The sequence below is a fragment of the Micromesistius poutassou genome (genome assembly GCF_964030765.1).
Source record: "Micromesistius poutassou genome assembly, chromosome: 8".
Lineage (NCBI taxonomy): Eukaryota > Metazoa > Chordata > Actinopteri > Gadiformes > Gadidae > Micromesistius > Micromesistius poutassou.
In genome coordinates, this window is record NC_140278.1 from 18981113 (window position 1) to 19008007 (window position 26895).

The following is a 26895-nucleotide window of genomic DNA, read 5'->3' on the forward strand; positions in this document are numbered from 1 at the left end:
ATGGGCCTTCCCGACTTCCGGCGGTGAATTGTTTTTTGATAATTGACCGTTGCTAAGCACCTAATGACCGCTGTCAGGGAAAGCAAGCGAAGCAAGCCACTTCCGCTTCGCGTTGGTGTCCCAGTTCGCCCTGTCGGGGCTTATTTTCCCGATAATGACCGGCGTTCTCTACATTATCCCTTACTTATGTTTGTATGAGCTGCCAGCCTGGCTTGGACAACGAATGAGGTATTGATACCGATACTCTTTGGCTGGGATGCAATGATGAGGCATCAGACAATCAAGTCGTTTTAGCCTGAATACATGACGGTAAACAGCACCAGAGCAGGTTGGTAGTACCATGGACACACAGAGCGATCACCTGTTGAACTAAATGGATGTGGCAGGCGACACCGCGGGATGCATCTGCAGACCACTGCCACATAAATAAAGGTAAGACGCGATATTTATTGCTTAAGGTTTGCTGGTGCAGTGGGGAGGTCTTTTGTGTTTTTTTGCACTCAAGTGGTCGGCTGTCTTAACTCTTGCAATTGATGTTAGCCATAGCCACCAAGTAGCCTGACTTATCCACGGTTTGCGTTCGTACAGTGTTGGGTATAGTGGAGATGACGATAGTGGAGTAATCAGTGGAATAACTGCGGTGGGGAGTGCATGAGTTTTGGTCAGAATGCCTGATTTAGATTGGATGGATGCATGTTGTGAATTGAGAACAGCCAGCTCATGATGTGATACAGCGTTCAGCTGTCAACACGTAGTTAATTTCCTTTCTTTGTTTGTGTTGGTAGTTTAGTCATGTCATGTCACGTTGTCAACATTGGGTACATGGAGCACAACATAGTGGGTCATATGTCCAATGCTTTTTGGGAACACTTTATTCATAAAATGTGTCAGACATCAGACCGTTTTTTGTATCCACAAGTTTCCACCACCCCGTGATGCTTTGCGCGAATTGTGGGCTTTGGTTACTACGAGATCGATGTAAACAATCGCCGTCAGTCATTCATTCATTACGATTTCAACCAATTATTTAGTTTTGTCCGGTTGTAAGTACATCCTCAAACGGCACACGTTGTTTCCGAGCTTTTTAAAGCCATAATTGCATTCAGCGACAATATCCAGTGATGTGCTCAGCCTGCCAGCTGATCAGCTACAAACACAGCGGAGGCAACCCGAGGGGTGTTCCACCAACCAGGCTGAACGCAAAGCCGGGCTTATTCCGCTTAGCCGGGCTTCTTTCAGCTGGAGTTGCGTTCCATGAACGGGAATCTCCGCTAAGTAACCATGGCAACTTATCCGACCAAACTAACCTGAGGGGTGTTCCACAAAGCCGGTTTTATCACTTACTTAGCTAAGTTAATCCAGGGTTAGCGGCAACCCTAGGTTTTCCGTTCCAAAATGAACACGGTATGTAAGTTGCTATAGAAACATATGCTCTCAATCAAACCTGGTCGGAGCAGGTGCCCAGAGATAGGCTCGTTCAGAGCCCAGAGATAGGCTCGTTCAGAGCCTAGCTCTGGGCTCCCCTGCGGTCGGGGTCGGGGAGGAAGATTCTCCTTCCTCTGACAGATGTACTTAATGCAAGTCGCTTTGGATGAAAGCGTCTGATAAACGCCCTGAATGTTAATGTCAACATGACCACAGTCATATTGCCCTCTGACCTCTGACCCTGGCTCTGCTGCGACCCCTCTGTTTTTGTTTGCATAAAATATGTACAGATACAGATTTAATACATGTAAATGTTTGACTAATATATTGGAACACTGTTCAAATATACAATATAAGAATATTAAAGTAACAATATAATGTATTCTTTTATTAATGTAATTTGAAACATTTAGTGTCATTTGGATTTCTGTACGTTTTGATAACTTCATCACTTTGACAATAAATATCTGAGCTGATTGATTTTATCATTTTTTATGCCGTTATAGCATTTCTATTTTGTGAATAAACAAACGCAACTATAAAGACTTTCATAGTTGCATAATTTGCCCAAATGTTGTAATTTGCATATTTAAGTTAAGTACGTTGTGTTCTATTTTTTTATGTTCTATAATAGTAATTGTATCAATACAGTTATAGTTAATTAGTTATGTTACACATTAGGCATTTATTTTTTTATTATTTTTATTATTTTCATCAAAAGGAAATACACCATCATACGGTGTAATTTCATACTTCAATCAGCATACAATTCCTGGTAGTAGTATTCCTCTACTCCATATGGTTTTAAACCACACTCACACATCCACATAATATATACCATTTATTCCCACTCATCCACATATCGTTCACCTTTTAAACACACAAACCCAAACACACACACACAGTTTGTAACCCAAACCCACCCACCCACTCCCACCCCCGCTCAACACACACACACACACACACACACACACACACACACACACACACACACACACACACACACACACACACACACACACACATGGCGACATCTATGGCGGCGCACACCTGCATGTAGTTCCGCTGATTATTCGCTGATTATTTCGCGGGTCTCGGTGCGGATGGCGCTGCGTCTCCATTGAGCCTCACTGTGCTGCTGCTGCTGCTCGCGCTCCGTCAGCTGTTGGCTCCACCACATCAAACAGGTTAGATTGAAAAAGACGCTGAGCCGTCTCCATTACACGGTTAATATTGACGTTATTTTAGTAGTTGAACCGAAACATGGTTAGAAACGTCCGGTTGAAGTTATAAAAGTAACTAATGATCCGTCTGGTCCTTTTGTTTTCCAGGTTGACCGTCGGGTTAATTAACGAACACTTTTTGAAGTAAAACGGCCCGCTACATCCGGACCTGCTGTGAGTAGGACACTTATTTATAATTTATCTTAATTGTTTTTTACTCTAGGCCTACTTGATAAGTTGAATAATAGTAGTTCTGGATGTATGTCGTCGTAAGCTGTTTTTAATTGATATTTTTCGCCGGGTGACGCGGCTGCCGATATTTATCAATGACTCCATGACGGAGTTGGCGGCGGAAGACGTAGGGGGGCGGGGCCATGACGTCACAATGACTCCGCACTCGGTTACCGTGTAGTTAGATGGGAAAAATAACTTATTTTAATAACTTATTTGGATTCATTGGATTAATCACTAATTAAAACACACACACACACACACACACAGCCACACCCACAAGCCGTAAAACTAATCTCGTTGCTCTCCTTCACAGCTCAAGAAGAAGAAACAGATTCTGTGAGTATCACGATCGAACCACGAAGAAGAAGAAACTGAACTGTAAGTCACAACATTTTCTTTTAATGCTGTGGGCTGACAGCGTTTAGTTTGAACCGGTTCTCAGGCCCCGCCCCACGTAGGCCCTGCCCCGCCCCACGTAGGCCCTGCCCCGCCCCCTATATGGCCCCGCCCCCTCTCTGGCTCTCTCTCTCTCTCTCTTCCCCCCCCCCCGTTCTCATGCCTCTCATTCGTCCCTAGAAGATACTTTATCCGTCCACTTTCCTACTACATTCCTCATCATTGCATCACATCCCATGTGTGTTGTCCTACTGATAAGGGTGTGTGACTGACTGACCAGAGATGCATGCGAGGGTTCTGCGCTGTTTGAGGCCTTCAGTTGTGTAGACGTTCCCCCTCAGGGGAACCCAGTGTTTAAGAGGCCGTCGTCACGTCAGTTACATGAACTGGAACGTCCTTCAGGATGGAGACAGGGACTCCTCAAGGAGACACACCAGGGGGCAAGATGTGAGGGCTGTCCCTCTCAGCAACTAGAACCCAACCTGGTTCCTGCACCTGAGAACCACAGAGCACGTTCCAACGTTCCCTCCGTACGCTTTGAAGCCCTAGCCCCCCCACCACTGGTCTCTCCGTCAAACCCTCCACTGGTCTCTCCTCTCAAAGACCTACAAACCCAGCACTGGTCTCTCCGTCAAACCCACCACTGGTCTTTCCGCTCTCAAGTACCTACAAACCCACCACTGGTCTCTTCTTAAAGACCTACAAACCCACCACTGGCTTCTCTTCTCTCAAAGACCTACAAACCCACCACTGGTCTCTCCGTCAAACCCACCACTGGTTTCTCCTCTCAAAGACCTACAAACCCACCACTGGTTTCTCCTCTCAAAGACCTACAAACCCACCACTGGTTTCTCCTCTCAAAGACCTACAAACCTTCCACTGGTCTCTCGTCTCTGCGGGGCGATGGCCTCCGTCGCCCCCGGTCGATCGAAAGGGAGTCGGGTTCAGATTCCCAAATCTGGAGAGGCGGAGATAGGTGCCACGAGGCGTCCAGTGCGGTAACGCAAACGACCCCGGAGAAGCTGGCGGGAGCCCCGGGAAGAGTTCTCTTTTCTTTGTGAAGGGCAGGGCGCAAAGACTTACAAACCCAGCACTGGTATCTCGTCTCTCAAAGACCTACAAACCCAGCACTGGTCTCTCCGTAAATCCCACCACTGGTCTCGTCTCAAAGACCTACAAACCCAGCGCTGGTCTCTCTATCAAAACCTCCGCTGGTCTCTCCTCTCTCAAGGACCTAAAAACCCACCACTGGTCTCTCAAAGACCTACAAAACCTCCACTGGTCTCTCCGTCAAACCCAACACTGGTCTCTCCGTCAAACCCTCCACTGGTCTGTCAAAGACTTACAAACCCAGCGCTGGTCTCTCCGTAAATCCCGCCACTGGTCTCGTCTCAAAGACCTACAAACCCAGCGCTGGTCTCTGTCAAAACCTCCGCTGGTCTCTCCTCTCAAGGACTTAAAAACCCACCACTGGTCTCTCAAAGACCTACAAAACCTCCACTGGTCTCTCCGTCAAACCCAGCACTGGTCTCTCCGTCAAACCCTCCACTGGTCTCTCAAAGACTTACAAACCCAGCGCTGGCCTCTCCGTAAATCCCGCCACTGGTCTCGTCTCAAAGACCTACAAACCCAGCGCTGGTCTCTCTGTCAAAACCTCTGCTGGTCTCTCCTCTCTCAAGGACCTAAAAACCCACCACTGGTCTCTCAAAGACCTACAAAACCTCCACTGGTCTCTCCGTCAAACCCTCCACTGGTCTAGTCTCTCAAAGACCTACAAAGCCACCCCTGGTCTCTGTCAAAACCTCCACTGGTCTCTCCTCTCTCAAAGACCTACAAACCCACCACTGGTCTCTCCTCTCTCAAAGACCTACAAACCCTCCACTGGTCTCTCCTCTCGTTTGGCTTTGTATTCCTTTGAGTATTGTCATTGTTTGTGTAAATACACAATCTAATAACTGAAAATAAAGAGGTGTGATCTTTAACCTGGTACTGGTCAATCTTTATGTCATGGGGCACTACGTCATGTGAGGGGCAATCGTTGCCCTGGCATGGGGCACTAAGTGTGAGAGGGGCAATCTTTAACCTGGTACTGGGCACCACATGTGTGAGGGGGAAATTTTTCTACTTGGCTTGTATTACCTGAACATTTTAATTTTCAGCTATAGGAGGATGCTACTCTTCCTGAAACACCCTTGAGTGTCATTTGGTCGGATGTTTCTGATGACTCAAGTCTGTGGCCTAAATCAAAGAGGATAACAAAGTGGGTGTTCAATACAGCAAGAGCCTGGCGCGATCTAGCATCTGTATCTCAATTCGACCTTCTACACACTGGACAGGATGACTTGAGTGTCATGCAGCTTGGACTGTAGTCGAGTAGTGACTGAATCATGCAAACAATGGGAAGCGACAATGGCTACTTGGTACAATGGATGATGGACTAACTGCATTCCGAACGGACAATCGGATGAGAAACCAACTAACTGAAGATGGAAGATGAAACATTCTGCAACGTGGCTTCCCTACCTAACCTCAACATGATGGACTGCTGGCAAGCCCTCTGGATCTCCTGTACTCCTGCCCTGAGATCCAAATATTTCTCGGACTGAATCGGAAACCATCTTGGAAACATCCCAACTAGCGTCCCTGTCGAGCTGCAGTTGTGCTCTTCTTCAGAAGAGGTGAAGAAAGCCTCACTGGGGCTTCAAGGTCTATGAAGAGGAACGTTGAAATGTGCGCCATGATTCTCTACTGTAAGAGCTGTTGTATTCTAGTCGCCGAGAGGGGGAGCCTCACAGCCTACCCTTTAGCGTTTCTCCTTGGAGTCCCTGTCACGGTCTTGACGGACGTTCCAGGTCATGTAACTGATGTCACGACAGCCTTTTGAAAACTTGGTTTCTCCTGAGGGGGAACCTCTACAGAACTGTAGGCCTCAGATGGCACAGTATCCCAGCATGCGTCTCTGGTCACTCAGATCACACCCTGATCAGTAAGGCAACACTCATGCAATGTGCATGTGATGTTTTAGAGAGTAAGGAAGTAGACAAAAGGCATGAGAACAGTTTGTTATTTTGTACCGTTGTCAGCCTTGTTTATGGGTGGGAATTATTTGTTAAATGGGGGGGATATGAAATGTATAGTCAATTATTTGTACATGAACCAACAGCAACAAACTACTAGATCTGCTCAAGGTAAGTCTGTTGGCTGTATTTTGCAACAAGACGACCAAAGCACCCCAAGATCTCCATCGTCGTTCCAGCTCAAGGTAAGGGGCTCCTGCGGGGGGGTTGGTAGTTAGATTCGAGACCGTGATGTGCACGGGTCTATAAAGATGCTGTCTGACTTCACAGGATCTCCTGGACCAGGGTGGACCAGAGGCTGAGGACCAGCAGGTGACCAGATCCCACTGGACCAGGTATGGGTCACCAGGGTGGATGATTATTATTATTATTATTATTATGTGGATGTGTCTAGTGCTTTTCTCGCACTTAATTATAATGTAGGGTAACTAGATCCCCTAGACCAGGCATGGGGTACCAGGCTGGACCAGAGGGTATCCAGATCCCCCTGGACCAGGAATGGGGCACCAGGCTGGACCAGAGGGTATCCAGATCCCCCTGGACCAGGAATGGGGCACCAGGCTGGACCAGAGGGTATCCAGATCCCCCTGGACCAGGAATGGGGCACCAGGCTGGACCAGAGGGTATCCAGATCCCCCTGGACCAGGAATGGGGCACCAGGCTGGACCAGAGGGTATCCAGATCCCCCTGGACCAGGAATGGGGCACCAGGCTGGACCAGAGGGTATCCAGATCCCCCTGGACCAGGAATGGGGCACCAGGCTGGACCGGAGGCTGTGGACCGGAGGGTAACCATAACCAAACACTTGACACCTGGAGGTTCTTTTTAATTATTTCAAACGATCGTAGAGGGTCTTCATTCGTTTTTCCTTCAGATTTTTCATTCTGTGAATTTTAGCCAAAGCTGTGATTTGAAGTAATTAAGGTCACATCAGCTGCTACTACTATAGTTTATCCAGTGTACATCAAGGTGGACACTAAAACACAACTAAAACGTAACAGCTGGTCACACTTGGTAACGTAACATCACCCTTTTAATGTGTGTTTGTATTGTGAACAGATTAAGCTGACGACCCACCAGGAGCGAGACGAGGACTACGATGGGACTGCTCAAGTCTTTGGAAGGTTAATACCAACAGGTTTTTTTTACATCGTTTCACCACCAAAGCTATGCTGTTAAATTCACAGAATGTTTTACTATATTCCTGAATTACAAATTCCCAAGTGTGTGCATGTTTCATGTTGAAGTTTAAAATTTGATTTGATTCAGAATGATTTAAACAAGGTGTCCAAAGAATAATAAACTACTACCACTGTGTTTCTAGTGTAGAATTCTCAAAACAAAAGTATTTTCTTCAACACAAATTCTATAAACTAAAAAAATCATGGACAAAATTATGGAGGAGGAGCCACCTATCTGGAGGGAGACCCGGAATCTGGTTAGCCGCCTAGCTGGACATCGTTAGCTTCATAGCATAATGGATATCGTTAGCTTCATAGCATAATGGGTATTGTTAGCCTCATAGCATAATCAACATCGCTAGCCTCAGAGTTATCTATATCATTAGCCTCATAGTATAATTGATAGTGTAGCATAATTGACATTGGTAGCCTCATAGTGTAATCAACATGGTAGCCTCATAGTGTAATCGACATGGGTAGCCTCATAGTCTAATCGACATTGGTAGCCTCATTGACATTGTTGGCCTATGGCTAGCAACATAGATTATGCTACGAGGCTAACGATTTGTGTTTTTCCTCTTGCAACATTTCAGTGACCCACTGACGGCGCCTCGTCGGAGCTGGACGGTGGAGACTTCGGATTCAACGTCTACCTCGCAGGACGTGACTTAAGTCACGGGTTGTCAAGGGTTCCTCATGGTTCAGTGTTAGGGACAGAGTTAGGGTCAGATGGTCTCACGATGAACCATTGGTTTTTTTTTTTAATCACATCCCAGAATTGTTTCACTGTGTGCACAGATGTTGAAATGTATACTGATGTTTTATGATATAAAATCATTTAAAATGACCTGGTTGTGTGGCTTGTTGTATGGTAATTTTTATTATACACATGCATGTTACCCTAATGAGGTAAGGTTACCTCTCCCCTCCCCTATATCCTAACCTCCCCTGTCCCCTCTCCCAACCTCCCTCCCCTATACCCTAACCTCCCCCTCTATACCCTGACCTCTGTCCTCCCCATACACCCTTACCTCCCCCTCCCCTGTCCTCCCCCCTCCTTTACTCATACCTCCCCCCCCCCCCTCCTCTAACCCTAACCTCTCCCCTCCCCTATACCCTAACCGCCCGCCTCCCTCACCCCCAACCTTACCCTAATCCTCACCCTTATCCCTAACCCTAAACCTAACCTTAACCATAGCAGCGAATATCAAGCCAGTAAAAGCATGTATGACGATATTAGCTAACTAGACAATCAGATGGACAGTGGCTATATAGCTAGTCTAGCTTTCCAACCCAATTTTGTGTAGCCCACCTTCATGAAATGTGTGATAAACAGGAAAAGGTCCTGCCACACTTACCTGACAACTGGAATGGGGTATTTTTTGGGATTACTGTTGAACTACTGTGTTCACCCGGCTATGAACTGAGACTTGATAAATCATATCAATATATAACATTTCTTGCCTTTTCTCGCTATAGTGTAACACTATATAGTACCATTGATACACTTAATACTAACCATCATGAAACGTATAGCAATACTAACCCACTCTATGTATCTCTCTCTCTTCCCCCTTACCTCACTTGTGAGGTAAACCATTACCAGTCATCAGCCATCCTTGTAATTGGCCCTCATCGCACCTGAAGTCCCATCCCTATGACTGCCCTACCATCGCCTGTTGCTGTCCCCTTGACCGGATTCCTGGCCTGCGCTGCCTAGCGATCCACTACTGCCCTATGACAATTCCTAATCCCTATGACAATTCATCCCTACACTAGACTATTTGAACTTTCTGACACTAAATGGGATTCATGCATTATCATACTGGTAAGGTAACCATCCCACCTCTTTGTAACATACACCCCAGGTGGCTCTAAACACCATGTTCTATTCTCTACACCTAACTAACCTATTCATTTATCATGTATACAAACCTCACTGCCCTGTAACTGACCCTAGGCAGATGGGTCAGGCCCTCGAGTCGTGGATCTGCTCGAGGTTTCTTCCTATATGTATCTCCAATTCTAGGGAGTTTTTCCTCGCCCCTGTTACTCATGGGCTCTCTCTGAATGTTCAATACTCTGTAAAGCGCCGTGAGACGTGTAATGTTTTGGCGCTCTATAAATAGAATTGAATGTTAACTTGTGTATAATTCCCAATTTTTATTGATATATTTGCACTTTTAATCTTGCTGAATTCTACAAGGCAAATATTAAGTTAAAACTTAGTTCCCCGGCCCCATTCGTCTTTGTAAGGAAATGTTCTATTTTGTCTAATTTTAGGCAAAGTATAAGACAATACTTTCTTAACAGTATAATTGGAACCATGAATAAGTCGTTCAAGTAACAATATTGAAATACTAACATTGTTGGATAAGACAGAATTTGGTTTTATTCCGAATCCAGTGAAACAGATTGGTGGTTTTAGCTGATATAAAAACTTTCAGGTGTTTATTTATGTTTAAGTATTTGGCAGACGCTTTTATCCAAAGCGACATACATAAAAAATATATATAAAACAATCACTCTAAACAATTTAAGGGAAGAATGTAATACAAAATATCAATACAAAGTGTCAAGACAGAATAAACTGCTGCTGCATCAACAGAGATACAGTCTATAAGTCCCTAAGATATATAGATATCTAATGTATTCATACATTGTTTATGTAGGATATACGTATATGTATATATAACCTAATCATATTGTTTCTTCTACTTAAAAATAGCTGACCGTTTTTTTCCCCTTCTCGGGGATTATATTCCCAGTTTTGATCTCGGACGTCTGGTCACTTATAGCATATAAGAATATTCTATTACTGTTAAGCCAACTATGAATAATAAAACACTGCAAAACATGTGTCCTTTATCATAGCTACACGTATGACAAAAAAACGCGTGAAAATCAGTGGTATTCAGTGAGGTAAGATTAATTAAATGCGCTGACAGTTCATTGCTCCTGCCAAATGAATCATACTGAGTGGAGCGGATCACCACTCCCAAGATGGCGGCCCCGTGTCTCGTCAGCGCCAGTAGGCAGTAGCGGTCGATGCTGCGTCTACTTATAAGATGTCTATGCCAAAAACCACGTGACTCCTCATTCTCAAATTGAGAATGAGGAGTCACGTGGTTCACACAACTTCACACACCGTGTGAAGTTATTTTTTCGTTTCGGCAAGTAGCCGTGTAATAATGTAGCCTATAGAACGGCGCCGGTTATTATCTAAAATAAGCCCCTTAAGGGAGAAGACACCGCCACTTCAAGTCGGGGTCCGGTTCGCCCTGTCGGGGCCTACCGTAATTTCCCGCATACAGGCTGCATCATGGATAAACCGCAAGCCTTTCATTTATGTATTTAAAAAAGAATAAGAATAATTAGGTCATGAATAGGCATATAAAACCCTTCAGCCAAGTGATCACTGCAAATCGATGTTAAACTTGAACTTGCTTTCCCCCCCTTTAAGACCAACTAGGTCTACTGCTTGGCACGCATTATTTTTGTGCAGCAGCTATGGACCTGTCTTTCTTTAGGCTACTGTCTCCGAGTGCGTGTCGCTGTTTAAAACCTGACGAGGTGTTCACCAATGAGCTAGTTTACCATAATAAGACCGCCATACGAATCTGGAAAAAACGAATAAAGACAGCGAGGATGCAGGGAGTTCAGCAAGGCTACAGCTGAAGATCAAGGTAAATAGGTGCTGATATATTTTAAACGTCAGCATTAGAGGAATTGACGTGTTCCCCGATGGACAAATTTAACGCTCAACTGTGTGTTTATGCTGAGACTGCTTTGCTTTTTGCTACCTGTCTGTGTGCGCCGTGCGGGCTTTGCGCACCGTCAAGGGAAAGAGGCGGTGGTTGAAAAAAATATTAGTTAAATATTAAAGTACAGAGAGTACTGGTCCAAGGCCCAGGGTCTTTTTCGGCTCTATAGCCAGACTATAACCTGGCTATTGCCAGACCAAGCTCAATCGGAGATTGCACGTTGGTCTGGGGAGGCTGCTGTCAGTTTCTTCAACACAAGAGGTGTGATCAACGGGCCTAGTTCAATTGACTCTGTACGCAATTTGCTGCTTACCGTCGCTTCCATTGTGTTAAACCAGCCAATAGCGTGCCAGGGGGAAAAGCCAGCTTGGTGATTGGCTCCTGCAAAAACGTATGGAAACTAGAAAGAAATGTATTGCTCTTCTCCAGACCCTTCTGCAGAGCCAACTCAAATCTCCGGCAGAATGGGCTGGGGCTACCCAGTCTAGCCGACTAGGCCTTGGTCCGCCTTGGCTGAGCCGGACGTTTTGGGTATCAGAGTACCCTGTCATGGACGACATGGTTGCTGCCACGATTCTCCCTGGTAAGGAGATCATTGGGAAAGTGTCCTGACTGAAGTCAGGCCCTGTGAGAGCAACCTACAGCACTACATTCGGCTCTGGTGCACTTCTGGCCAAGCTGTCCCATGCTGCTTCCCTACTCCTCGCCTATTTGACTAGGCTTATTCCTCTTCTCCCAGAGGGGGACAAGGGTCGGCTTAAGGAAGCTATGGTGGTCACCATTCTCCTTAAGCTGCTTCAGGCCCTGTAGGGCCAAGACTGCCCTCCAGCCGGCTGTGCAGCAACGCCTCGGTTCTTCAGGGAGAGAACCCCTACGGCCTGGTCAGTCTCAGGAGCAACGCGTTGGCCACCGCTGGGGTGCCGAAAGACCTTCACTCCGTGACAGGTGCGGTGGTGTAACGTGGCTGTCGGTGCCAGACGGGAGGTCCTCCGGCTGGAGATCGCCTCCCTTCTTTCGAAGGATGCCTTTAGGAGGTTAGAGCTTCCAGAACAGCATAGTGGGTTCCATACTACAATTTTATTGTATTAGAGGAAGGAGGAAAATTACAGAGGAAATTACAGGAAATATTAGAGGTTTGCGTTTCAGGGAGTAGCGCAGAAGTTTCAGGTTCTTCTGTTTAGGCTCTCCCTAGTGCCGCGAACACTCAAGAAAGTGATGGACGACGTTCCGGTGCCCCCTAGCATCGTCAGAGATTCGGATCATGAGCTATTTTGACAATTGGCTGGTGTGCACACCCTCAGAAGCACAGGCAACCAGAGACACTCAGATTCTGCCGCGTCATGGTCGGAGTCTCAGCCTCCTCCTCATCGTGTGTACCTCTCAGACAATGAGGTTTATTGGGATGTCGCTGTGATCGACACTCATGAGGGGCTCAGCTCCCTCAGGTGCAGGTGGAGAAAATACTGTGTCACCTCAAACGCTTTCGGAACAGGGAAAGGGTTGTGACCGCCCACGAGTGTCAACAGATGGCTGGCCTGTTGACCGCAGCCCCCTCACCCGGTGCCCCTGGGATTGGTTCATCTGCCGCCGTTCCAGAGGTGGTTCAACTCCCACGGTATTCATCCAAAGACGGTCAGGCAGCGACGCCTTCCGGTGGCGCCGATCTGATCTGCACCCCTCTAAGATCGCACTCGCTACCCTTCTTGACGGACAGGGTGGGTTTGAGCAGGATCCATTACAGGGTTAGGGTGTGCACCGACGACGCATCTCTGGAAGGTTAGGGGGCGGTACACAAGGGTGTAGTGGCAAGCAGTCTTTTTTTTTTTTTGCACATGAGGTGGCAGTGCGTGGTCACGTGCCATGTGCACTGAACATAAGAGTGACAGGTAATACAACGAGCTGGTGAATGAAAAAGGTCAGAAGATTTTATTATCAAAAGAATGAGGAAATTCTAGTTGTCTCTTTTACGTCTGCAGTTAAACAGTTAAACAGTCAACTGGGTTGTTTTTTTTACATGAATAGCTAATAAACTTAATAAGCTAATAATAAAAAAAAAATAGAAGTGAAACTGTTTAAGCAACAATGGTTTAAAAAAGTGTAGGCAGCCCAGTTTATGTTTCACATAAATGGCTTCAAGGTGATACATCAATTTGCAGTTTCTTATCATGCTTACAAAATTCAGAGTACCAAATTGTATATATATACTGTACATGAATATCATATCATCTATCAGTAAATTGCTATCACTAGCAACGTGATTAGCACAATTTTGGGGACACTGTGGGATTGTCAAGAAAAGAAACCCAAAATAGTTGTGAAATGGTCCAAATCCGATTGTGGTTCTTCAGAGTCTTGAGAAACATAGAATAACAAAGAGCAAAGGGAAGTACATTGAACACACTAAACATCCCCAAAAGCCTTCAAAAGTGTGGCGCAAAATGCAAGGATGATATAAGATGTATATATTTCTTACTTAATCTTAGCATATTAAATGTATCTATTTTAGTCATATTTATCTATAAATATATATTTATATATATATACATATATATATGTATATAAAATAAATTATAATAATACATATATATATATATTTATATATATTTAAGCAATAGATCACGACAGGCTGTGGTATACGCTCATTATACCACAGTTAAGGGGCTACGGTTACGTAAGTATGGCGAAACGGTTACGTAAGTATGGCAAAATGAAAGTCATAGACACCCTCAATTTTGAAAAAGCGAGAAAGTCGGAAAAGCATTTTTTTTTAACAAATACAAAAAAGTAGTCCCTCCTGGCTGCCTGCAAAGTGTACGGCGGTTGCTATGCAACACACTGTAGTGTCCTTCAGAGAGAAGGCTAGGGACGGTAGCTTGGTTCGCCGGCAATTTAGCTTTCTATCGAGTTCACTCACTGTGTGCATATTGCTTTACAACATTTCCACCCTCTCCAGCAATCAACATGTTTTTAGGCTTCAGTAAACTATGCTATTGCTTTTATATATAAATAAACAACAGTTCAAGTTAGGCGCGGAGTGATACTGAACTCTGTAAACTGAACGGGCGTCATAGCTGTGTGTATACGCTCAATATACAACAGATCGCTTGATTTAAGCCACCCATTTTATATATATATATATATATATATATATATATGATATTACAATCAAACAGTTGTATCCAGCGTTTTCTTCTTCTGTTGACTTAGCACTGCAACATGGGAATACGTGACGTCATCGTCCTCAGCATGTTTCTTATTGGATGAAAGTGTGTTGAATCCACTACTGGTTGGTTGGTTGAATCCAATGCCAGTGTACACCATATCCTAATGGCAGAGAGAGAGAGAGAGAGAGAGAGAGAGAGAGAGAGAGAGAGAGAGAGAGAGAGAGAGAGAGAGAGAGAGAGAGAGAGAGAGAGAGAGAGAGAGAGAGAGAGAGAGAGAGAGAGAGAGAGAGAGAGAGAGAGAGAGAGAGAGAGAGAGAGAGAGAGAGAGAGAGAGAGAGAGAGAGAGAGAGAGAGAGAGAGAGTAAATGTGCTGTTATCAATTTCAAATTCCTCTTCTTGGAATGTATTTCACAAACCCTGTTGGAAATCAGGGTTACTTTTTTATCTGTTGGCCGCACGTAAAAATAATAACTTCATAACGCACAACAAAAGCATATCACTGAAAAAATTTCAGCACAGAAAAACACATCTGTCAGTGTTTCTTACTTCCTCTCTTTTGGCTCCAGATGCCCCAGTTGTATCTGCTTCTGCTCCACTTGTATCTGGACACAAGATGTTTAATAAGGCAAGTGCTGAGGATAAGATCATTTATAGAAATTACACAGCTGTACTCACCACTGGGGACTATGTGGTTGAGAGTTGTTTTCCTAGAAGCACAGCAATGAACAGAGCTGTGGTCAATCATTCATCGTTCGCCAGCTTTAAAAGGCTACTTCCATTTTCAACAAGTTACTAATCTATAATCGATAAACGATCTATGTCTATAATGTATTATGTATCTACAATCTATTTTTAATAATTATAAATTAAGTTTAAGATAGCTCTACCCTTTTGGTAAAAGTTATCTTATTATATTAAAACATCGATTAGTAAAATAAAAACAATTTAAACATTCATTTAATGAATTGTAACTGCTAAACAAGAAAAAATTGCCATTTGGACGGATTTCAACTGAAAACATGTAAACACACACACACACACACACACACACACACACCTTTTTCGGACAATGGCTGCAAAAGCCACCATGATTATTAATAAAGTAACAGCGACGGCCACAGTGACGGCCATCACTGTTCCGATCGGCGTAACGTATGACGGCGGCTTCTGGTCTGTGAAGAAAGACATACGCTTTGGTTCATGTCTGGGTGACTCATTTAAGACAATGGTTTCCTAACATGGCATAACATTACACATGTGATATATTTTTGTATTATTAACTCCTACAGTTTTCAAGGTATCGACGACAAACTAATTCCAAATCATTGGGCCAAGTTATTAGTGAAAATGTGCAATAAAACATCTGCACAGAATTTCGCACATATGACTTTTCAATTCACAGTACATGTAGAGTACACACTTAGAACCCCAAATTAGTGGTGTCCAAAAAGGTCAGCAGCACGTCTGCCACAAAGGGCCTAACCCTAACCCTAACCCTAACTCAAACCCTGTTTGACAAAACATTTTACAGCTTGCGGCGCCCGCCAGCCTTTTAACTAGAACTAGCTGTCGGCCACACATTAACCAGGTTATTGTATCCCACCATTGTCTTCCTGTTAAATTCAGAATATAATACAATATCCTGTTGAGTACATATAAGGCTTTGCATGACCTTGCCCCCGGTTACAATTGTAATCGATGCCCTGACCCTATGGAACCACCTCATCAGAAGATGACTTATTGTTGCCTGAGCCACAGCCCCGCTATACGGGTAGCAATACAACAAGGCACTTGAACTTTCTAACACGACACGCGGACAGAATGCAGGCCCACAGTTCCAATGAGGAGCAGCACACTGAGGAAACCTCTTTGCAGAGTTTATTCCTTGGCCAAAACAAAAATAACACTACCGTCAACAAGGCTATCTAACGAAAGCAACTCTGCGATCGTCAAACTACGACGCACTGAAAACTTCTCTCAAAAAACGTATTCTATTGGTTTGTTTAATAGACACTTTTGCCTTTCAGTAAGCCCGTCCCCTGCCCCAACCCCTTAGCAACCGCACTTCCAGAGTCGCTGCACATACACCAGCAAACCATGACAAAAAACACCCAGTTTACCAAACTACAACCTGCACTGTGTAGCTTTTATGCTGCAGCTTTTGACTCCTTTAACAAAAAAAATCATCATTATTACTGTAGCTAAATCCCATGCCAGTAAAGATTGCTAGTGGCATACGTACATAGAGCAGGTTTAAAAACCAAGAATAAATTACAATCTTACATGGCGCAAAAAACAGAATGGATCAATACAGCTGACCAATAGGTGACTACAGGCCGCACATGAAGAACCCCTGACCACCTCTCCTCCAACACGTTAATTGTATTGTCCATTCATTTATTATTTACCGTTATTATGGATATTATTGTTGATTAATTGATGTATTGCTATGTTTAGGCTTTAGCAACACATTGATTTGAATTGAGAGATCAAGAGAATACTAATACTACAATAGGTCTATTGATTGACAGATGGTAGTGATTTACCTTTAACTACAAGTTGAGTGTTTCCCCTAATAGTACCACTGGGGAAGACAGTGAGGCTGCAGGTGTAGTGGCCCCCGTCAGCCATCACTACCTCTTGGATGACCGCGGAAAAATCATGTTCGGAAGAGTTTTTTAAAGAGATTCTGCCCTTCAGAGGGCTTTCATTAATAGATACAGCCGACGGTGGTAGATAAACAAGAATTGGTTTTGAAATGTTTTTGACAACATAATTCCACTGCATCTGGGTGACTTTGTTTTCTCCTGGGTTACGGAATTTGCAGGGAAGGACGACGTCAGAGCCATTGTAACCCGTCACCGTAGGAGGAATGACGATCTCTTGTGCAAACTGGACAACTAAACAACACAAACAAACAACAACAATGATGAATACATTCAAATAGAGGCAGCAATATAATACAAATAAAATAGTCTGTAGGCCTAGATACAAGTATGCAATAAATACAATAGATACAACAAGTATGTAATAAATATAATAAATATTAATGTAATAATGATGATTACAGTGAGACCACAACCGGGTATTACAAGACGAACACGGTGCAGTAGCAAAAGGGTTAGAGAGCTAAGTAGAAACGTGCAGTAGGCAGGTTGATTAGGCTTTTAGCTGGTCTCCTAGTAGGCCTAGTTAGAATGAGTATGAACAAATAAACAAATGCTTTTCATTCATAGGTTGATAGAGACTTTCAATTTCAAAACATACGTTTACAAAGCACGGATAAGTCATATTTTACAGTCAATAAGCACAAGAATATTATTAAAGCCAAAGATTTCAGTAGCAAGATATACAGTAGCTAATAAATTGGTTTGCTTTATAATTACTTTACAACAAAGAAAAGAATGGTTGAATATTGGTCCACCTGTTGACAATCATTATATATAATATATAATATATTAACATGGTAGACTAAATACATATAAGAGGAATAAGTGATAGCCCATGAACTGTTAATTTTAGAGTAAAGCATCGTCAAAAGTCAGATATGTAACATGACTACATTTGTGACACCATTGATTATGACGTGAAAAGAGTTAGTTTGGATCTCTCACCTGTGGGTAGAATTAAGAAAACCAAGACAAATACTCGCCAGCAACTCTCCATGGCCAATAATGTTGTAGAATAATTTGTAGAATGAATGATAATGCAATAATACTAATAAGTTTTGGTCCTTTTATGACAGCTTATAGCCTAGAGAGGAAGAAGACACAGACACGTGAAGACTCACAGAGAGAGAGAGAGAGAGAGTACACGGTACAAGCAGAATTAATGTTCACAGTCAGCCGGTGAGTTCCTATTTTAATAATCAATCACTGCAAACAGCCTACACAAGAGTAACCAAAAGCTTAGACAGCCATTGTCATTGATCGCGTATCATGTATTTTAATCCAAATAAATATTACAAATATATAAAATAGCTTACAACTCAAGAGACCATTCTGTGGTTGTTTTGTTTGGTTCCTGCAATAATTTCTTTTGAGGAAACAGGAAGTTGAGTCAGATGTTACACAGCGCTAACTCAATAACCAAAACCAGTGGTTATTGAGGAAGAGAGCATATATATATTTAGCATGTTCCATTTGGGGCCTCTAGCCGTACATAACGTGATTCACAATGCCTCATCAAACATGAATTCAGTGAAAGGAATTTCACTAAAAGTCACTGGAAAGAGACAGGAATATGGCAATTAGACCTCTTAACCAGGGGGATCTGTGGGATCGCTCTGTGAACATTTTGAATCTTTGCAAAAAAGGAGGCCACACAGCATCCTAACCCTACCTGTAACCCCAACCCTAAGCCCCCTTGTGGTCTGAGAGGGCCAAGGTTCGGTGTGGGGGTCCCACCCAGGCCCTGGAACCAGGTTGTCAAGTCTCAGGGCAGTAGGACCTTCCTATCGCCACACATTCTGATCCACTTGGTCTCGCAGGCCACACTTCTTTGTTTTGTTACTTCCTGTAGAGCTAGAGCACCCAGACGTGTAATCTTTAAGAGACGCCAGGCAGAGAATGTCTAATGGGAGGAGAACTCTCTGGTAACTTCCTGTTCCTGAACCGGTTGCGGTAACACATCTCTGTCCATGCGAGGGCGCTCGCGGGTGAGTGCAGCATGAATGGGAGTCGACGGGGTCTCACCCTCAAATTCCACTTTTCTCAGGGTGTAATGTTTTGTCAAGTCATTTGAAAGTTGCATTCAAAAGGGGGGGGGGGGGGGCTAAGATAATACACTCAGCTGAATATTGCATTTTTTAAGTTCACTTATCTGTTCTAAAAAATCTGTTCAAAAAGATGATGACGTCACTGCCAAAGGTCCTGCTTTACGGCAAGTTCTGAGTCACTTTGGCACTTCTGCATATATAATATATCTAATAAATATATTATACTATATATATATTATATATTATATATATACGTATAATATACGTATAACAATTAACTTTGACGGAAAGTCCTCCTTAAGATAATGTTTCTGATTCTTCTTTAGCTTCAGATGCCATCAAGCGGGGTCTCTGGTCGTAATCAGTCGCAAGTCCGTTCCTGACCAATCAGCATTCATTAGCAGAATGCTAGCGTGTACGGCCAACAACGGCCCAAACTGTAAGAAATCAAAAGGACATAAGTACTCATTCATTCGACTTTTGAACTATAATCTATATTGAACTTGCAGAATCTGCAATAAAATCGGCGATATTTCAACGACAAGCAGGTGAAAGAGATACATTTAGCCGTCTGGCTCCATAGACCCCCATTCAATCTGCACTCGCCCGCGATCACCCCCAGTGGAATTCTAATGGAACTGCAACCAAGTTCGACACAATGGGGCTCAATAGAGTGCCAAGGCTCTCCGTAGACGGGCTCTGCCCCAGGTCTCTAGCTCACTCCCAAGAAGGTCCCCTACTAAGTACATAACTTCCTGTAGGGCTGGATGAACAGCAACTATTTTAGTAAACCTTAATGGCTTGATTCATATAAATGAGACAAGACGTCTCTATATTACACCCAAGTCTAACCCACTGTGTTCACCAGGTTACCTCCCCCATTTCTGTATGCATTCAGATGTTATGTTGGAATAGTCAGTTTGAAGTACCAAACATTGAATGAAAAAAATAATTTTAATACAGGAAATTGTAGCTGCTCATATTCTTTTCATGAGGTACCCCAAAACACAAAAAACATGTATAGTAATTTTAAATTAAACAACTCGATGAGATAATTGGTGTTTAATTGATTCAACGTTTTATTTTTTAATTATCATTAATTTACTGATACAATAACGTTTTCACTCAGTATGGGATTGTATTTGGTGGCGTCGGCGACCCTCTGGTCCACAGAGATGTGATTTCATGTTCCTGTGCGTCCGCGTGACATGACATCCTCCATCTCCATCATGAAGAATAGGACTTCAGTGTGGAACAATCTATTGAGAATTTGGAAAGTTATGTTTTAACATTCAGGACCAAGAACACAGGATATTTAATACGTATTGAATGTTAATATCACTAATGTTTTAACGTGTCCCTCCTTTGGTCGTTACACTCACCAGCCTTGTCAACACGTCAGTAGAGATTCTCCCACGTTGAGAGATACAATCAGCAATAGTGGGAATGACCAATAGGGGGCAGAACCGGACGCTTAAAAACAGAATATATATTGTCATTTAATTCATAATAAAAAAAAACTGTTAATTACAACAAAACCACCATAATAGACCCTTTTCACATGGGTGTCATTGTAGCAAAAACCCAGGAGTCGCTCATAACAATACTTATTGTCTGCTCCTCTGATATACCAGGACACAGCGAGCAGACGTGTCTTCACGTAATGTTATGGTTCCACGTCGACGCAACGCAAGGGGGTTACGGACCCATGACGTCCTTGCGGCCCCTCCTTGCGTCCACCACAAGGGCCTGACGTGCGCCTGCTAAAAGTGTTAACCTTCCGTCAACGAGGCGACGCAGCAGCAAGGGCTGTGATTGGTCCGCTCACTAAAACCCGACGCTGCAGAACCACAACCGCTTCACGACCGCGTCGAAGCGTCTATCTGGCCATATAACTGAGCCCTTTTGTCTTGTACTACGCTGGTACATCAAAGGAGCAGACCGCACCCCTAATGAGTGACACCTGACGTCTGTCCTACCATCACGCCTCCTGTGCATCGACGACAGCAGCGGCACCGTTGGACTTGAGCTCAAACCTCACCCCTCAAGTACAGGCGCGTCGAGTTCTCCAGCTTGGTCACCCGGTTGTTGACCGTGCAGGTGTAGTTCCCCGCGTCGCTCTCCTGCATCCGCTCCACGACGTAGGCGGCGCCGGTGACGCGCGTGTCGTTGCCGTCCAGCGCCCAGCGGTAGGCGGGCGGGGGTACCGAGTCGGCGCTGCACCTCAGCAGCACCCGGTGGCCCAGCGCGGCTTCCCGGGGTCCGACGATGGACAGGTTCAGCGGGCCGACTGCGGTGGCGGAGGGGGGGGGGAAGCGGTGGTGGGGGGGGTCATTGTTACGGTGGTTTGTTGTGTTGTATTCACGTCACATGAGAACGCACACCACACAACACATCGTGAATGATATCAGCAGCGTTCACTACATAGGCTACGTCCTCAACACTGGTGTATATCTTATGACATACATAAGTTGACTTGGGCTCACCGCTGCACCGATGTGCCCTCATCATCTCGACTAACCCACCCCTACACGGACGGGGCTCATCATCGTCATGAATACCTTAATATGAGCGTCGCTATCGACGTCTACGTGACGTCATGTCCACCCTAACCACACGCCCACACGTTGACCTCATGCATACCTAATCAGCCATCGTCACCGCATCAGGCAGACCTACAAACTACATCCTGACTTCATCATGCATTCCTTTCTTTATCTACATCGTCATGACATCACCTCTACCTTAACCACTGTTTTGAAGGGTGCTATTTTGTATAGTGCAAGCAAGGCAAGTATGGATACTTAAGTGACGTCAGCACAATGAGCGATTGGGTCGTGTTTGGTCCACGAGCTTACACCGACAGCGCAGTTCAGTCCTGTTTATGTAAAGTCTGTCTCTGGTGTCATGTCATCAGTCAGATAATAAAGTTGCCACAAGACTCGACCGCTGCCAGGTAATATGTCTGACGTCAATAATAAGACGTCAGCACCACCGTGTACGTGTCGTGGTTGGTTGAACTTCTTCTTTGGTTAAACAACCCCATCCATAATCTCTCCTTCAGCAAGAGAGAAGGCCCCGTTACTCACAGTTGACCGTGAGATCGTACGCCGCGGTCACGGCGCTGACCGGATTGCTGACTCGACACTGGTAGTTGCCATGGTTATCGCTGAGCACGGGATTTATGGAGAGCATTTTGGCGTCGGCGGAGAAGGTGACGCGCCCCGGGGAGGGGAGCAGGGGCCGGCCGTTCTTCGTCCACTGCCGGGAGCTCACGTTGCCGGCGGCGGCGTCGCACGTCAGCGTGGCCGCGCTCTTCCCCGCGACGAGGGTGGCGGAGGGGGCGGGGTTGGAGATGGACACCCCCGTTACGGGCGCTGGAACCAGCAGAGAGAGAGGAGACGGCGTTGTTAGGGCTCTGTGCAGCGATGCTGTGGGTGGCTCATAGGTTGCTGCCATTAAAAAAACAGGCAGAGGATTCACTTTTTTTTATGCATGGTTTATATGCTGTGATGTTGATTCGCTCAGCCAGACAGTTTTGCACTCAAAAGCTGTTTCAGTGCACGTTGAAACCGTTGCATGCGTGTCAAATATTGAATGAATATTTCGATTTTCTGCCTCACTGCATTCCCTTAAACTCTCTTACTCTTCTTATTATCTATTCAAAGGCCTATTTTTGAACAACCCATCCTCTTGACTAAAACAAACACCTGTTAAATGCTCCCTTTAGTCATTTGGTTTAGGTAGCCATTATGATTGTCTTCTCTCACAGGATTGCAGAGTTGGAGGTTTTTTTCTCTAGCGGGAGGATAAAGGAGTATAGTCCCTTTTCCCAGAGGCGCCGTCCCAGGGCAATCACAGGTGTTGCTCACAACACTATTTATGGCCCTGCTCCTTTGATGTACCAGGGCACACGGTTCATGGTCAATGTGTGTTATCTTCATTAGTTTAGTGCACTATTATTCACACATAAAAATAGCAGACCCATAATTGGTGTTATGGGCGACTCCTGTGTTTGTTTGTTCTCTACAGTAATGCCTCTGGGACAACGGTCTCTTCACCGGAGCGCCACTCACATGTCGACGTGATCGCTTCCATGATAAACACACACGTGGCCCCCACGCACCCCCCCGTGTCAAGGCCCGCCCCACCGGCCTCACCGTACACGTCGAGCCGCACGGTGCCCGTCTTCTGCTGCTCTCCGTCCGGAGTGATGCTGACCAGGTAGTCCCCGCTGTCCCCCAGCGCCAGGTCCCGGAGCTGCAGGGAACCGGTGGTCCGGTCCAGGGTCACCCTGCCGGCGTAGGCCGCGTCGACAAAGTCGCTGCCGGTCACGGTGTAGGTGATGAAGTTGCGCCCACCGACGCTCCAGCCCACGGAGATGAAGGGCCGGGCGGAGGGTTTCAGCGTGGTGCTGAACTGGACCGCCCCGCCGGCGGCGCCGTTGAGCGGGCCCGCGGGCAGGATGCTCCCCCCCGCGCACACCCCTGGAAGACAAGAGTCCCGAGGGAGAGGCCATGCTGAGGCATGCCTGGTAGCGGTGCTATATGGGGGCCTGGCTGAGGGGCTCCCCATCTCACCAGCATTGGAGTCAGGGAATGCTCAGTCTCCACGTTCATAATATCGCTCCTAAAAGTTTACCGCTGAGGAAAGTGTGGTTAGATTGAAAGTTGTTCACGTGATGTCGTAATAGTGAGTCAAACATAAGTTACCTGATAAAACGAGGGACAACGTGGCGATGATGTGGTAGTCCATGGTGAAGAAGAAAGGTCCAACAACGGTCTCCTCGCAGGCTTGTTTTTTAAAGTCAAACATTTCTCAGATGTCTCTGGCTCTTTATATGGCCGAGCAAAAGGGGGAGACGGTCAAAGCTCCCTCCTTGATGAGTAACAAGGAGGCCGCACAATGTTGACCAAACTGCTGTGTACATACCACCAGTACGCCCATGGCTATAGGACCAGTCAAGCATACAGAAGGTTGGCTCCCCCTGAACTTGATTGGTTCCAGAGGAAGCGTTGTGCCATTAAATCAATGGCAGCCATTCATGTTGAAACACATACTGATCGATCTTCTATTAGGTCTAATTCCTAGTCTTTACTAACATGGTTAGACATTCACATCCGACAGAACTATCCAACAAGGCAAATACTACTGTCTGGCTGCCAAACAGCCCCCTGCCAATGCTACCTTAGTTGTTTAATGGTAAAGATGAACTAACCATGTACTTACAGTTAGTTAACTACTTATCTAGTAACCATTAATAAACATTAGTTAATGCAGTAGTAAGAATTATTATTGGCTATACCATTAGGGGTTAGGGTTAGGTTGATACACGTACATGATATACATACATGTATAAATTATATTAAATTAAATAATGTATAAATGAATAACATGAACACCATTAGTAAATGATTAGTTAACTGTGATTAGTTAACTTAATTAACTGTTAACAACAGCATACAATGTTGCTTAAAGTGTCGAGTTTCATGATTTACCATAATTCGTAAAGCAATACATTTTAAAATCAAATCACATAGATTCATCATTTAAGGTTGAATTCCACTTGAGTATAACACAGCAAGCCAGCAGAGTAACTTATTCTCCATTTGTTTAATTAGACTAGATGAATGTCTTTTAAAATAATGACCAGGAGTTCGTCTCCTAATCACATTGAGGGTATGACTGCTGATTCATTGTCCAGAAACCTACAGTCCAGAAGCCAAGGCCCACAACCTTTATTCACACAGAGGCTAAAGTGCTAGTAAAGATGCCAGTTAACCAAAGTATAAATATCTTGTTTGATTTGAGCCGTATCATGTGTGGGCCAGTTCTTTCCAACGGATATTGTGTGTTCAATTTATGATGCTTTTAAGTGAGTAGGTACAGAGCCTTTTTAAAGGGGCTTTGCTTGAACAGAAGCAGCCGACCGTGGCATTCTAGATGAGGGTGGATCAAAGCGCTTGCAGGTCACCCCGGAAACACTCCACACATCCAGCAGACTCCGCGCCTCCAGGCCCAGGGCATGCGTCGCCGCACGGCCCCCCCGGGGGCAGGACGCCAGAGCCAGGAGCCAGGCCTGCCCATAATCCTCATGTGTGCACTTCACACAAGCTTCTAGAACAACAGACCATGTGTGGATCTATTTTACCTGGTGTTTTTTTCAGGTAAAACAATAACAACATCCATATTAGTGATTAAAGTCCTGTGCAGTGCCGCTTCACGGGACATTTACATTTGCACTAACACTGCCTTGGTGAGGGGTGTGTTCAGTCCCTGAGCAAGGCATTAACACTGCTAGTTTTGGGTTAGATTCTCTGGGTATAGCTTTAACACTACCAGGGTTAGGGTTTCAATACCCTGGGCCTTGCTTTAACACTACCAGAGTTAGGGGTTCAACACCCTGGGCATAGCTTTAACACTACCAGGGTTAGGGCTTCAATACCCTGGGCCTAGCCTTAACATTGCCAGGCTAAGGAGTTATATGATTCCCTGGACAAGGCATTAACACTGGTGTCTGGTTCCCACATATGCTAAGAACGAATGCGTCAAAGCATTGTGTGAGAGCCGAGGCTCTAAATAAACGTGTCCACCAATCAGCAAACACAAACAGTGTGGAATAAAGGGTCCTGATTGGCTGCTGTCCCTCGTTCCTGTTGAACTCCTGGCGTGTGCGAGCAGTTTCACGCGTCAGTGGGTCAATAAGGAGGACGGATCTGTAACGTTTTTATTTGGGATGAGTCAAAACTCACTGATAACAATGTACAACTGTAAACAGACCTGTTGCCCCTGCCCCCTACCCCGAGTAACGTTTGCACAAGTACAGGATCAGTAAGGCACTGGCTGTTGACTATGAAGGAATGTTTATGGTGTGATGTCTGGCAGTGTGGCAGCATCGCGTGTAGACTATGATTTACTGGAACCGTTCCATATTGAAGATTCCAACCCACTGACTACCCCTCCCCCTCAAACACATCTCCCTTTCCAACCATTGAACTTAGGAGCAGCTACGTTGGCCAGTAATGTTCCAAAAATAATATAAAGGTACCAAAATGTACACACTAATACAGAATATACACTTATAAATCATACTTATGAATATTATATTCCATCTCTGCCAAGTCCATTCAGCTAGAGGAATCTTAATTATAAACACTTATCCTTAAAACATGATTTAAGGACAAAACTAAATTGACATGCAGGGAATATTTGAGACCAGTAGAGGGCAACAGATGGCAGGGTTTATACCTTCAGTAATTATTATGTTTATATGGCTTGCACTGGGCTATGAATAAGTTCTTATCTGTACTTTCCAGATAACCAGCTATTCAGTATATGGAACCATAAACCAGCATAAAACTTGAGCTTGTATTAGTTTTATTTAATTTATTATTATTGCTACTATTACAGGAAAGGGAAAGTGGCCCAATAGCAATAACAATTAAAACTGCGAGCAGTGTTGAGGGAGTCAAGCTGATAAACTAATTAAACAAAATCAAAACATAAAAGATAGATCTAACAGGACAAACACACGGCCTTCAGCACTTTCGACAAGTTGCACGTCAAAAAATAAAGGATCGACTGAGATATGATAACACTCACCCCCTTATAGGTCAAAGGTCACCAAATTCATTGAGTATCTCCATGATGATGTCATGGGTCTATGTACCAAGTTTGGTTATGATATGTCAAAGGGTTGCTGAGAAATTGGCTT

General features: G+C 44.7%; 3 protein-coding genes across 3 annotated transcripts; 1 reads left to right on the forward strand and 2 right to left on the reverse strand.

Annotated features, from left to right (window-relative positions):
- Positions 1-6400: 6400 nt before the first annotated feature.
- Positions 6401-8221, forward strand: LOC311351472 (uncharacterized protein). Its single transcript, XM_084471620.1, has 5 exons — positions 6401-6540; positions 6626-6690; positions 6797-7142; positions 7415-7479; positions 8130-8221. Exons 1-5 carry the CDS (start codon positions 6403-6405, stop codon positions 8206-8208), a joined length of 693 nt encoding a protein of 230 aa, XP_084327746.1. The 5' UTR covers positions 6401-6402; the 3' UTR covers positions 8209-8221.
- A 6244-nt stretch (positions 8222-14465) lies between these two features.
- LOC311350980 (sodium channel regulatory subunit beta-2) lies at positions 14466-18203 on the reverse strand (the record flags this gene model as incomplete). The annotated part of the gene is made up of 6 exons (XM_084471070.1): positions 18079-18203; positions 17011-17364; positions 15522-15636; positions 15140-15171; positions 15011-15066; positions 14466-14624 (listed from the first exon to the last, which is right to left on the reverse strand). The coding sequence occupies exons 1-6, from the start codon at positions 18128-18130 to the stop codon at positions 14466-14468; spliced, it is 768 nt and encodes a 255-aa protein (XP_084327196.1). The 5' UTR covers positions 18131-18203.
- Positions 18204-20331: 2128 nt separating this feature from the next.
- On the reverse strand, positions 20332-23936 carry LOC311350982 (cell adhesion molecule CEACAM6-like; the record flags this gene model as incomplete). Its single annotated transcript, XM_084471071.1, has 6 exons — positions 20332-20440; positions 20564-20654; positions 21223-21471; positions 22271-22558; positions 23342-23668; positions 23894-23936. 5 exons carry the CDS (start codon positions 23934-23936, stop codon positions 20572-20574), a joined length of 990 nt encoding a protein of 329 aa, XP_084327197.1. The 3' UTR covers positions 20332-20440; positions 20564-20571.
- Between the last annotated feature and the right edge of the window lie 2959 nt (positions 23937-26895).